This window comes from Coregonus clupeaformis, unplaced genomic scaffold (assembly GCF_020615455.1).
Source record: "Coregonus clupeaformis isolate EN_2021a unplaced genomic scaffold, ASM2061545v1 scaf0012, whole genome shotgun sequence".
NCBI classification, from domain to species: domain Eukaryota; kingdom Metazoa; phylum Chordata; class Actinopteri; order Salmoniformes; family Salmonidae; genus Coregonus; species Coregonus clupeaformis.
In genome coordinates, this window is record NW_025533467.1 from 840,133 (window position 1) to 853,653 (window position 13,521).

The following is a 13,521-nucleotide window of genomic DNA, read 5'->3' on the forward strand; positions in this document are numbered from 1 at the left end:
ACAGGACAAAATTACATGTATTTAAGTATTTTTGTTATTGTAGTGGGGACAGTAACATTAATAATCAAAAAATATATACTTAAAGGAAAATGTTTTGTTTTGTTCATTATTTTATGTTTAGCTCACATAATATAATTGTTTTATTATGCATTAAGGGGTCTGTAATAGAATAAACGTGGCAAAAACGAATGTAGACAATAATAAATGCCTTTCTATAGCTTCCAAAATAAAAAATGTACGACAGTGGGGGAGTGCCAAGATGGAGGACGGTGGCTTCAACACAGCGCCCCTATTAGTTAACTAGTGTATATATAAATAATTGGATGTAGGGCCTACCTGTAATTGTAGACTACACACAAAAATGCAGGTATACCATGTAATTAAAAATAGGCATGAATTTGAGTGTAATCACAGATGAATAGGGGACATTTCTGCAAAATCATGTAAATATACCTTACAATACTTTCCTGTGGATATTCAAGCAGCTGAATATCAAGTTTAAATGTAATTTTAATGAACATTCTGGCTTGTAAGGAACATTTACATGATTTTGCAGTCATCAGTTTCAGGTTATATGTACCAATTAATTGTGCATTACAGCCTGATTAATCAGACTAACCATCATTCAGCTCCATCTGGATTTTATGTTTTTTACGTCTCGTGCTCACCTGCTGCAAAACCAATTGCCCTCTGGGACAAATAAAATTGAAACTTGAAGAATGTCTCGATTATAATAGATACATCATGATATTAGTTTGTGCCTTTTTGGGTAAAGATAGCCCACTACACAGTAGGGATATGGTCTCTCACATTATATGGTTCTTGTGTTGAGGGCCTGCAAATTCAGTGCAGTACAATCAATTTGTGTGCTGCTCTGCTACTTTGAAAAAACTCATACAGCGCCACAATTATAACCTATTAATTCCCTGTTACATTGTTATAAAGTCTAACATTTCATGGTAAAATGTGTAGTGAATTACATTTATGTTTTGATATTGTAATATTGTGGTATACTCTCTCCCATAATAAATTAGGCAAATTCTCATATTAAGAACACAGATTCTATGAAAGGAATGGAACTACCTGCCTTCTAGGATTAAATGAATTTCTTTGAGTGCAATACAATTCATTGGAACATAACTGTTTGCAGGTGTTTCTATTCATTTCACTTTACATATTGTTCACTGGTCTACTTTTGAACTCAACAGGCATTCTACACACCTTATCATTGTGCAAAATATCATTGACCTTTTATAAGGACTATCCCACTCCAGCGGCAAAAAAACTGCCCTTTAGGAGAAAATAAATTACACAAGACTACAGAATATATTTAGTCTTCAGATTGCTAGCTCCATTTCACAATAAAATGGGCACATTCAGGAAAAGCATAATAATAATTTAAAAAACTGTTGTTTACTCAAGAGAAAAATACTTTGTTCCCAAGAATAGGATGTTTGAATCGATAACTATTGCTGCCTCATTAAGCCATTTCATAGAATGGGCCCCAGGTTATCCCCTTTATTGTTGAACCCTTTCAACGCGCTACCCCCTATTTTCTCACAGTTCCTAATAGTTTTCCACAGATTTCACCGCACAACTATTTAATTATTCTCATTCAATACCGAAGACAAAGGACGGCTCTAGGAACCAATGGGATGTCCGGTGGAATCATTAAGAGCGCAAATGGTGTCTAGTCAGAATGCTGCTACAGGAAGTGATGCTGAGATAGAGCTGAGTTGGGAGGGTGTCGTTTAATTCATAAACAATAACAAAAATACCCAGACAAATCAAATTTTATGTAGTGCCATGTACTACATGAACAATATTCCATTATAGTGACAGAAACCACTTTTCACACTGGAACTGAACGCAGTAAGCTATTTATTATTTGGCCCTGTTCTAGTTTTAGTGTAATCAATTAGGAATATAATGATTGTATACTAACTATACTGACATTGAAGGGTTTTTGTACAAACATAGTTTTCTCGGTGGCCATCTTTCAGCCTTCCCTATCCCCTGTGGTAGCAGGTGTTCATCTGCATCTCGGGAAGTGATGTCACGCTCCTCTCTATTATTTCAAAACAAAGAAAATGTCCAACGTTTTCATACTGAAAGAACAGATTATTTTGATGATAACTAACGTTACAATATATCCTCAAAACACTGATTAGACCAGGTTATGTAGCCTATAAATAAAAGTGTAAGGGGAACTAGCGCGCAAGCAAGCGCTGGTGTATGTACGAACCCCTCTGGAGCTGGGCCGCAGCGCTTTAAATGAAAGTAAACATGGAGCAGAATTATTTATACGATATTTATTTACCTATATCAGTGAGCAGCTGATCAGATGTGTCTGAAGGTTGAGAAACACAGCTCTATCCAGTATTCTTGGTCATTTGTTTTGGTAAACAGTGTTTAATGTAGTACATTAGCCATGTCCTCACTTTTTCCATCTGACATTTCAGAAAAGTCGCACCCACTGAAAGCAGTGTCTTCTCGAAAACGTATTTGACATGCCACATGCATAGCCTGTCTTCAAACACTTTCACCATGGGAAACATGAGTCTTAGTTTATTAATAAGATGTAGACCAAAAACAAACATTTTCCACTGTAACTCAACATCAGTTGAAGTGCTTCAGCCTGCGATTACTTGACAGGTTTGACATACACACTAAGAACTACACATTTATCTCCTCACATTAATTTAATTTGGTCATTATTATACAGGTTCAACATGTCATATCCCCCATCAACCCCCTCCCCACACAAGACCAAGAAGTATTGTAATGTACTCTGCCACAACTCTAAACAGATGAAAAGATTCTTGAGGGTAAAAAAAAAAAAAAAAAAATGTTTTGAGGCCAAACCAAGCTTCAGGCATCCTTTAATTTTGCCATCATGTGATCTGCTGTTAGACAGTAAATAGCAATTTGGGATTAGTAAAAAAACAGGTACCATCAGAAATGTATATTTGGGAGCAACATGAAGACCGATGCCTGTAAGAATTCCAGAACATTCAAATCTTATGAACATTGATAGACTGTTTGTGATTTAACAGGTGAGGAGGAAAGGGAAACATGTAGGCTTAAAGGCTAAGGTACTGAAACACTGAACTGTTTCTCTGATCACTATATATATGCCACAGGGGAGGCTCACAAGAGGGAACCGAACAGAAAATGTGTAAAACAGATTTATTTATTTTTTATTTATTTTATTTAACCAGGTAAGCCAGTTGAGAACAAGTTCTCATGTACAACTGCGACCTGGCCAAGATAAAGCAAAGCAGTGCGGTAAAAACAACAGCACAGAGTTACATATGGAATAAACAAAACATAAAGTCAATAACACAATAGAAAATCTATATACAGTGTGTGCAAATGTAAGTTATGGAGGTAAAGCTATAAATAGGCCATAGTGCAAAATAATTACAATTATAATTGAGTATTAACACTGGAGTGATAGATATGCAGAAGATGATGTGCAAATAGAGATACTGGGGTGCAAATGAGATACGCAGTTGTAAATGAGAACTTGTTCTCAACTGGCTTACCTGGTTAAATAAAGGTGAAAAAAACAACAACAAAAAACATTTGACAACTGCTTGTAAATGTCTTCACATGTATTCCTTTCTAGGTTGAGGATGATTCCTATACAGTACTTCAGATCAAATCATGAATGCTTACTCGCCAAGAGTGCAGCACTGCAAATGGAAGTGGTGTCTGCTGCTCCATACAACACTATATAATATAATATAAATATAATTGGTCATTTAGCAGACGCTCTTATCCAGAGCGACTTACAGGAGCAATTAGGGTTAAGTGCCTTGCTCAAGGGCACATCGACAGATTTTTCACCTAGTCGGCTCGGGGATTAGAACCAGCGACCTTTCGGTTACTGGCACAACGCTCTTAACCACTAGGCTACCTGCCGCCCCTATACATACACTACATGACCAAAAGTATGTGGACACCTGCTTGTCGAACATCTCATTCCAAAATCATGGGCATTAATATGGAGTTGGTCCCCCCTTTGCTGCTATAACAGCCTCCACTCTTCTGGGAAGGCTTTCCACTAGATGTTGGAACATTGCTGTGGGGACTTGTTTCCATTCAGCCACAAGAGCATTAGTGAGGTCGGGCACTGATGTTGGGCGATTAGGCCTGGCTCGCAGTCGGCGTTCCAATTCATCCCAAAGGTGTTCGATGGGGTTGAGGTCAGGGCTCTGTGCAGGCCAGTCAAGTTCTTCCACACCAAGCTCGGCAAACCATTTCTGTATGGACCTCACTTTGTGCACGGGAGCATTGTCATGCTGAAACAGGAAAGGGCCTTCCCCAAACTGTTGCCACAAAGTTGGAAGCACAGAATCGTCTAGAATGGCATTGTATGCTGTAGCGTTAATATTTCCCTTCACTGGAACTAAGGGGCCTAGCCCGAACCATGAAAAACAGCCCCAGACCATTATTCCTCCTCCACCAAACTTTACAGTTGGCACTATGCATTCAGGCAGGTAGCGTTCTCCTGGCATCCGCCAAACCCAGATTCGTCCATCGGACTGCCAGATGGTGAAGCGTGATTCATCACTCCAGAGAACGCGTTTCCACTGCTCCAGAGTCCAATGGCGGTGAGCTTTACACCACTCCAGCCGACGCTTGGCATTGCGCATGGTGATCTTAGGCTTGTTTGCGGCTGTGGAGACCTTAGGAGGGGTTGCTGCCTTAGCTGAAGGAGGTGTGGAAACCACAGGGGGAGGCGCCGACATCGAGTGTGGAGGCTCAGGCAGCGCAGACTCCCTCGCTAAGGTTGTCATTTCATGGTGCTGGGCCATTGGCTGCTCGGAGCGCTGGCAGTAGTCACTGGTGGGCCCCATGGGAGGTCCAGGGGGCTTGAGAGGGTAGCTGTCGCTTTTAGGCAGTCGCTGGGAGACAGATGCTCTCTCCATCCCGTTGTAGCCTTTATCCACATCCTTAAACGCTTCACTCATCCGCCCTAGGGAACGGGAACACAAACACAACAGTCAGACCATTAGAGATGACAGGAACAAAACACAGTAGCGGCAAGGCAATTCAAAGCAGCTGGAGCTTTTATAAAACACCTTGTCGACAATCTGCTGCATGCTAGCGTTCCACTTCAGTAAGATGGCAATAAATATATAGTGTCTGTATCATTGAAAAAGGCCAGGAGTTCTTCGTTATGTATTGTGGTGCACACTAAATAGAGGTGAGCCACACCCGGGTGGTTGAGAATCAGGAAATATGTGAAGTGAGATTTACAACCTGATTTATCTCTGTAAATACAGGCCAGGGCCTAAACCAGGAAACCAGTAAGGTTCTCTGACATGGAGAGCTAACCACAGTCAAACAGGAACAATGAATGACCCATAGATAGGCCTACATCTCGAACCACTACTAGTGGTGGATGAGGTGACTTTCCTAAACTTTTTGGGACTTGTCCATACTGTAACCTGTGTTAGAAGGAATCCAAATGACACATCCTTATTCTTCTCCACCAAAAATGTCCTCTCGTCAGAAAATGTCCCTTATCAAGCTCAAATGACAATATGCAAACACTGTTTCAGTTCTGTCATGGAAACAGTTTACAGTGTTGACATTAAATCTGCTTAGCGAATTCAATTACTGACAGCTGAGACACTGATTAGTAAATTAACAGATCAGGCCTAATTGAAAGTAATTGAGTCATTGGAAAGAAAAATTGCTTTGAAACAGGCATTTCGACCATATAAATATTAAAATGAAACAGGGAAACATACTTCTTCCGTGCTATAAAAATAGAATGGGTTAGATTACTCAGAAGACTTACCACCTGTGTAAATATGTGCATCTCACCATGTATGACAGCAGGCATCCCCACAGAACCACCATGGGGACTCCTCTCCCTGGTCTGGCTCAGGAGCGATCCACTATCCGCCATCGTCGAGGGTGACATCATGGGGACAGAGGACAACCCCATGGGGAGGGGGCTGCCTGTTACCCCCCGTCCCATCTGGTGGTGCTGGGGGCTGTCCCGTGGAGGGGTGAAATTCTGGGAGGTAGGGGGCATCATCTGAGCCTGAGACTGGGGTTGTGGAGCGGGAAGAGGTGGGTGCTGGGGCTGGTAGTAGGGCATCCCGTTGGACACCATGCTGTAGTGCTGAGGTTGCTGTTGCTGCTGGTGTGGGTGGAGGTGTTGCTGTGTCTGTTGGTGAGGGGGTGGCTGTGGAGGCTGTTGCTGGTGATGTTGTGAGGTCGCAATCCCAGGGTGCACCTGGCTCTGGTACGCCCCGTACACGCTGTGTGAGTTATATCCCATTACCATGGCTGCGCTGCTCTGCTGTTGCCCCGGGATACCCCTGTTCCAGTACTGGCCCCCTGTAAGAGTCATGTTTGTTGGGGCCACCACGGGGGGCTGACAGGACCCAGGCATGCCCCCGTTCAGTTGGCACTGTCCGTGACCCTGGAAATGCTGCTGGCTCTGTTGCTGCATCACCCCAGTGGGAGGCTGCTTCTGGTGCATGCCATGCCCAGGAGACAAGCTCATGGCTGGGCTGTACTGTGGCTGTCCTCCCCACAGGTAGTCGAAGCCCATGCTACTCTGGTGGTGGTTGCTCATATGAGGGTATGGGGCTGTTGGAGAGTGGGAGCCAGGCACACTGGACCCAATTACAGTAGTGATGCCATTCACATTCATTTCGCCGTTCATATCTGCAAAGGTGGTCAGGGACGAGAGTAAGAGAAGATGGGTCAGATAATTCATCTTTCAATGTGTTCAATTCACACATTATCCACAGGTCATGCATCTTGCACAATCATAAATTGTCCAGCGAATTTGAAATGTGATGTTACATTAATTCATTGTGATATTCAACAGGATATTGCTTATGCACCGAACACCTGCTCTAGAGTTAGATACAATATTTTGCTCATTATAAGGGGTCAAAAGACTGGGGCAGAGAGAGCTTAATCTAAATCAGTTATTGATATATAAATAGTGAGACAGAGTAACCACAGAAAACAGGGGCTGTACTCACTCTTCTCCTGCTGAGGAAAACTCATGGAGGACCCGTTAGTATAGACAGAATCCTCTGAGGAGAGTTTCAGTCCTGAGTTAGCAGACACAGAGGAGTGGGTGCCATAGTTGAAATGGTTGTTCGCCTCCATCTGAAAAACAGGTAGCAAAGACCACAAGTCATGAAGAGAAACAATAAATAAACCAGGAAATATTATTTTACCCTGCACATCAAATAAAATTCACAAATTCCCTGCAGCTCTCATAATAGGCTATTCTTATAAGCAGAATACACATGTGATGGTTTCCATAAATAAAATAAGTGAGCAGTATAAACTAAATAGCAAATAGTATGTGATTTTTTAAATAAATAATAAAGCAGCTAGCTAGATCCATACACTAAAATGTATTGGTTACAATGCAGGCGTTGGCAAGCCTATAGATGGCTATGAATGATGACGACATCACAAACATTGCACTTCCACAACTACCTCAAAATGTTGCAGTTAGAGCAGGTATATCGTGGTTTTCAACAAGTAGCTACATATTGTATGGAACATCTGCCCGTTCGTAAACCCAATGTTTAACTGTGTTTTTCAACATCCATCCCACGATAAACACATATTAGCATGAAGAGATAGCTAACACTAGCTACTTGAAAACATTGGTTTCATTAAGCTATACTAGCTAGCTAGATCACCACAAATCTTGGCCATATAACAAAGCCATGGTAACTGCAATTAGAAAACAGACAACTTCCGTAGTTATTCATTTATTAGCTACTTTCGAACGATAGAAAATTAGATTTGGTTGTCATTGCTTACTAGCTAGGCTGTCTGCTACATGTGACCATGCGCTGTGGCTGATAGCACCCTCTGCATCAGTGGCGGTCAGTGCCGTTTAAGATGAGGGAGGACCTTTTTTTTCATGAGCATGGCCTTATTTTTATTATAGCATATAGGATGACTGTCATTAATATTCTATTCTCCCGGTTCAATGTAACAGCGATACGTTTAGGCTACTACATTATATTCTAATTTTCCCTTTACCCATCATGAGATTGCTACAACCTAGCCTATGAATGAAAGTTTACAACGTAGGTGCACACAGGTTGAGAGAAAAATTTGAGGTGACAGACAGTGACACATGGACAGACAGTGACACATTCAATACTGCCTTGCACACTTTTGCCTGCATCTAGCTGATCTAGGGTGTAATCATTAGTCCAACAGTTGCAAACAAGAGTTTCTATTGGACAAATTCAGGTATGTTCATCCCGTGTCGTTCCGTTTGCTTCCGTTTAAGAAACTGTTTGACAGAATCGGTGGAATGAATACACCCCTGATCACATGTAAACACAGTTCTCTTTCATAGCAGCCATGTTGTATTCCTTCTCGCATCTATGTGCTCTCCTCCTCTCAGCTTTTACCTTCGCTTGTGGACTTCAGTGCACAACACATCAGCTGTATGTGACCAGGCAAAAAAAACTTTCCAAGCCAAACCATAACCAATACTCACAGCCTACGTATTAGCTAAAGTAACATCGTAGTCAACATAGCTAATAGAACTAACGCATTAGTAAACAAGCTACAATCATGCAGTAACTTTACAGTGTACAGTAAGTAGTGTAGCACTTACACCGGTGGGCCCCAGTGGCAATAAATTAGTCAGATCAAAAGCTTACCATGACTTGGAAGAGTTCCAGTGTTGTGTTGGATAGTCATAGCCAGCTAGCTAACATAGCATCCATCTGTTTGAGCAGGGTGTTTGAGTAGGCTAAACTAGCTAGCTGCATTTGCTAGCTAAAGTGAAACTGAAAAGAAAAAAAAAGCTTATGCTTTCAGTCCTAGATTCATTCTCTGATCCTTTGATTGGGTGGAAAAAATGTCAGTTCATGCTGCAAGAGTTCTGATCGGTAGGAGGACATCCTCCGGAAGTTGTCATAATTACTGTGTAAGTCTATGGAAGGGGGTGAGAACCATGAGCCTCCTAGGTTTTGTATTGAAGTCAATATACCCAGAGGAGGACAGAAACTAGCTGTCCTCCGGCTACACCATGGTGCTACCCCAGAGAGTGCTGTTGAGGCTACTGTAGACCTTCATTTCAAAACAGTGTGTTTTAATCAAATATTTGGTGACGTGAATATATTTAGTATAGTTTTATCTAAAAAGGTTAACTTTTTAAATGTTGTAAAAAATGTATGAAATTCACTGAGGATAGTCCTCCTCTGAGGAGCCTCCACTGCAGTCTGCATAGACCTGAATCTCTCATCCAAGGCTCAACTAGCCAGCAATCTAGCTATTGCAGTCGTTCATGATAACGTGTCATGGTTACATTAGCTCGCTATTTAACTTGTCCAGTTGAAGTTGATTGTTTGCTAGCTAGCTAAACCATCCCGCTATCTAGTTGTTTATCAAAACTGTCAACAACAAAAACAAAAAGGGCTTAACGTTAGGGCTTGTACTGTGGAATTGAAGAAGTGGCATCAGCAGTTGCATAAACATGTTTACTTTTGTTATTGTCCATATCTTGACTAGCTAGCTAAATTAGCTTTCATTCAAAACTCGCCACCAGATGGTTAACGTCATTTCCAACTAACCTTAGGCCTACTATGGACTGTTAGCTATCTAACGTTATCTAGTTAGCAATACGGCGCTAGGTTAGTATCTGATTTGATATCTTTATAACGTTACTGTACGCTCTGCAATAAAAACAATCCACCAAGGAGTTCGTTAGGTGAGATGAAACTACATTTAACACAATCGGGTTAAAATTATTGAATTTGCTTATCGTTTCAACATAATATTCGACAACTCTAGGCCCTTATTAGATCATGTTAAATTCAAGGTTATTGACAATAATCAACAGAAGTTACCTGTAAAACTAGTTAATAATACAGTCACAGCGGGTCTGTTCTCTTTAAACTTTTGCGATGATAACTAGTTAATGAAACACGTGGAGAGTAATAACATCAGTCGTCTTGGAGTATCGTTTTTGTTTACGTATTCTGAACATTGTGAATGCTTCTTTTTTGTTAACTAGCTAATAAACGCACATTGTTTTCGCTGTATTCGCCTGAGATGTGAGACAGCATCAGACATCATCATCATCCTTCCTCTCACACACACAAAACTCAAAAGTTTGACATAAAATTTAATTAAAACTGACTTACCTTGTAAACCTTGAATTTCAAAGGCACTGATGCCTTTGATCCTCCGAGTGAACAAATATGGTTGAAGACCGTACAGGCGATGTAAATAATAAACAGGTATTCTCTAACCTTTGGGTTTCAAATGAGCAAACATGGCTGGCGCAGCCATGATCACAGGAGAAAAATAAATCGAGCCAAAAGAAGAAGTGAATGGCGGATAAATGAAGATTGTTCACTCAGGCCGTTTACTATTGAAAAAAATGGTAAGTTCCGGTCTACTTAACGGGGTGGATCTCCCATAGACACCGATGCAATAGCAGCTGGGTCTGGTCTACTTAGTTCTTGGACTTTCGTTTGACAAAAAAAAATAAAAACATCGAGTGGGGTGTCTCGCTTCCTCTTCCGTCTCTGAAGTTTACACACTCTGGGGAGCGCTGGGTCCTAGAACCGAAATTCCAACATATTAGGAGAATTGTCATCTGATGTAGGCAATAATGTATACAAACCCTGGATCGTTGATGCTATATTTTGGCCATATTGGCACTCCCCAGTAGGAGCAGACTTCCATAAGAATGAATAAATATCTACAGGACAAAATTATATGTATTTAAGGATTTTTGTTATTGTAGTGGGGACAATAACATTAGTCATCTAAAAAAATGGTACTTTAAGGAACATGTTTTTATACTTTTTTCCCCTTCATTAAAAAAAATGTTTAGCTCACATTAAGGTGTCTGTAATAAAATAAACGTGGCAAAAACGAATGTAGACAATAATAAATGCCTTTCTATAGCTTCCAAAATATTTTTTACAACAGTGGGGGAGTGCCAAGATGGATGACGGTGGCTTCAACACAGCACCCACTATTAGTTATCTAGTGTATATATATATACAGTGCATATGGAAAGTATTCAGACCCCTTTACTTTTTCCACATTTTGTACGTTGCAGCCTTGTTCTAAAATTGATGAAATAAAAAATGTCCCTCATCAATCTACACATAATACCCCATAATGACAAAGCAAAAACAGGTTTTTAGAAATGTTTGCAAATGTATTAAAAATAAACAACAGAAGTATTCAGACCATTTGCTATGAGACTCAAAATTGAGCTCAGGTGCATCCTGTTTCCATTGATCATCCTTGAGATGTTACTTGCTTCGAGTCCACCTGTGGTAAATTAAATTGATTGGACATGATTTGGAAAGGCACACACCTGTCTATATAAGGTCCCACAGTTGACAGTGCATGTCAGAGAAAATACCAAGCCATGAGGTCGAATGAATTGTTCGTAGAGCTCCGAGACAGGATTGTGTCGAGGCACAGAGCTGAGGAAGGGTACCAAAACATTTCTGCAGCATTGAAGGTCCCCAAGAACACAGTGGCCTCCATCATTCTTAAATGGAAGAAGTTTGGAACCACCAAGCCTCTTGCTAGAGCTGGCCTCCCGGCCAAACTGAGCAATGATCCCTGTGACCAACCTCCCGAGTGGCGCAGTGGTCTAAGGCACTGCATCGCAGTGCTAACTGTGCCACTAGAGATCCTGGTTCGAATCCAGGCTCTGTCGTAGCCGGCCGCGACCGGGAGACATGGGGCGGAGCACAATTGGCCCAGCGTCGTCCAAGGTAGGGGAGGGTTTGGCCGGCAGGGATGGCGTTTGCAATGCCAGGGTTGTGGGTTCGATTCCCATGGGGGGCCGGTATGAAAAAAATTATGTATGCACTCACTAACTGTAAGTCGCTCTGGATAAGAGCGTCTGCTAAATGACTAAAATGTAAATGTAAAATGAGATGGGAGAACCTTCCAGAAGGACAACCATCTCTGCAGCAATAAACCAATCAGGCCTTTATGGTAGAGCTGCCAGACGGAAGCCACTCCTCAGTAAAATGCACATGATGGAGTTGGAGTTTGCCAAAAGGCACCTAAAGGACTCTCAGACCATGAGAAACATGATTCTCTGGTCTGATGAATCCAAGATTGAACTCTTTGGCCTGAATGCCAAGCATCACGTCTGGAGGAAACCTGGCACCAACCCTACGGTGAAGCATGGTGGTGTTAGCATCATGCTGTGGGGATGTTTTTCAGCGGCACGGACTTGGAGACTAGTCAGGATCAAGGGAAAGATGAAAGGAGCAAAGTACAGAGAGATCCTTGATGAAAACCTGCTCCAGAGCGCTCAGGACCTCAGACTGGGGGTGAAGGTTCACCTTCCAACAGGACAACGACCCTAAGCACACAGCCAAGACAACGCAGGAGTGGCTTCGGGACAAGTCTCTGAATGTCCTTGAGTGGCCCAGCCAGAGCCCAGACTTGAACCCGATCTGGACAGACCTGAAAATAGCTGTGCAGCGACGCTCTCCATCAACCTGACATAGCTTGAGAGGATCAGCAGAGAAGAATGGGAGAAACTCCCCAACTACATGTGTGCCAAGCTTGTAGCGTCATACCCAAGAAGACTTGAGGCTATAATCGTTGCCAAAGGTGCTTCAACAAAGTACTGCGTAAAGGGTCTGAATACTTATGTAAATGTTATATTTCAGTTATTTACGTTTTATAAATGTTCAAACATTTCTACAAACCTGTTTTTGCTTTGTCATTATGGTGTATTGTGTGTAGGTTGATGAGGGGGAAAAAACGATTTAATCAATTTTAGAATAAGGCTGTAACGTAACAAAATGTGGAAAAAGTCTGAATACTTTCCCGAATCCATTGTAAATAATTGGATGTAGGGCCTACCTGTACTTGTAGACTACACACAAAAATGCAGGTATACCATGTAATTAAAAATAGGCATGAATTTGAGTGTAATCACAGATGAATAGGGGACATTTCTGCAAAATCATGTAAATATACCTTACAATACTTTCCTGTGGATATTCAAGCAGCTGAAGATCAAACCACACAGACAACCATTAGAGTAAGTTTAAATGTAATTTTAATGAACATGCTGGCTTGTTAGGAACATTTACATGATTTTGCAGTCATCAGTTTCAGGTTATACATACCAATTAATTGTGTATTACAGCCTGATTAATCAGACTAACCATCATTCAGCTCCATCTGTAAGTCGCTCTGGATAAGAGCGTCTGCTAAATGACCAATTATTATTATTATTATTATCTGGATTTTATGTTTTTTACGTCTCGTGCTCACCTGCTGCAAAACCAATTGCCCTCTGGGACAAATAAAATTGAAACTTGAAGAATGTCTCGATTATAATAGATACATCATGATATTAGTTTGTGCCTTTTTGGGTAAAGATAGCCCACTACACAGTAGGGATATGGTCTCTCACATTATATGGTTCTTGTGTTGAGGGCCAGCAAATTCAGTGCAGTGCAATCAATATGTGTGCTGCTCTGCTACTTTGAA

General features: G+C 41.4%; 1 protein-coding gene across 1 annotated transcript; it reads right to left on the minus strand.

The window, feature by feature from the left end:
• Positions 1–4,891: 4,891 nt before the first annotated feature.
• LOC121545434 (trithorax group protein osa-like) lies at positions 4,892–10,518 on the minus strand. Its single transcript, XM_041855963.2, has 4 exons — positions 10,173–10,518; positions 7,023–7,152; positions 5,816–6,696; positions 4,892–4,984 (listed from the first exon to the last, which is right to left on the minus strand). Exons 2-4 carry the CDS (start codon positions 7,150–7,152, stop codon positions 4,976–4,978), a joined length of 1,020 nt encoding a protein of 339 aa, XP_041711897.1. The 5' UTR covers positions 10,173–10,518; the 3' UTR covers positions 4,892–4,975.
• Between the last annotated feature and the right edge of the window lie 3,003 nt (positions 10,519–13,521).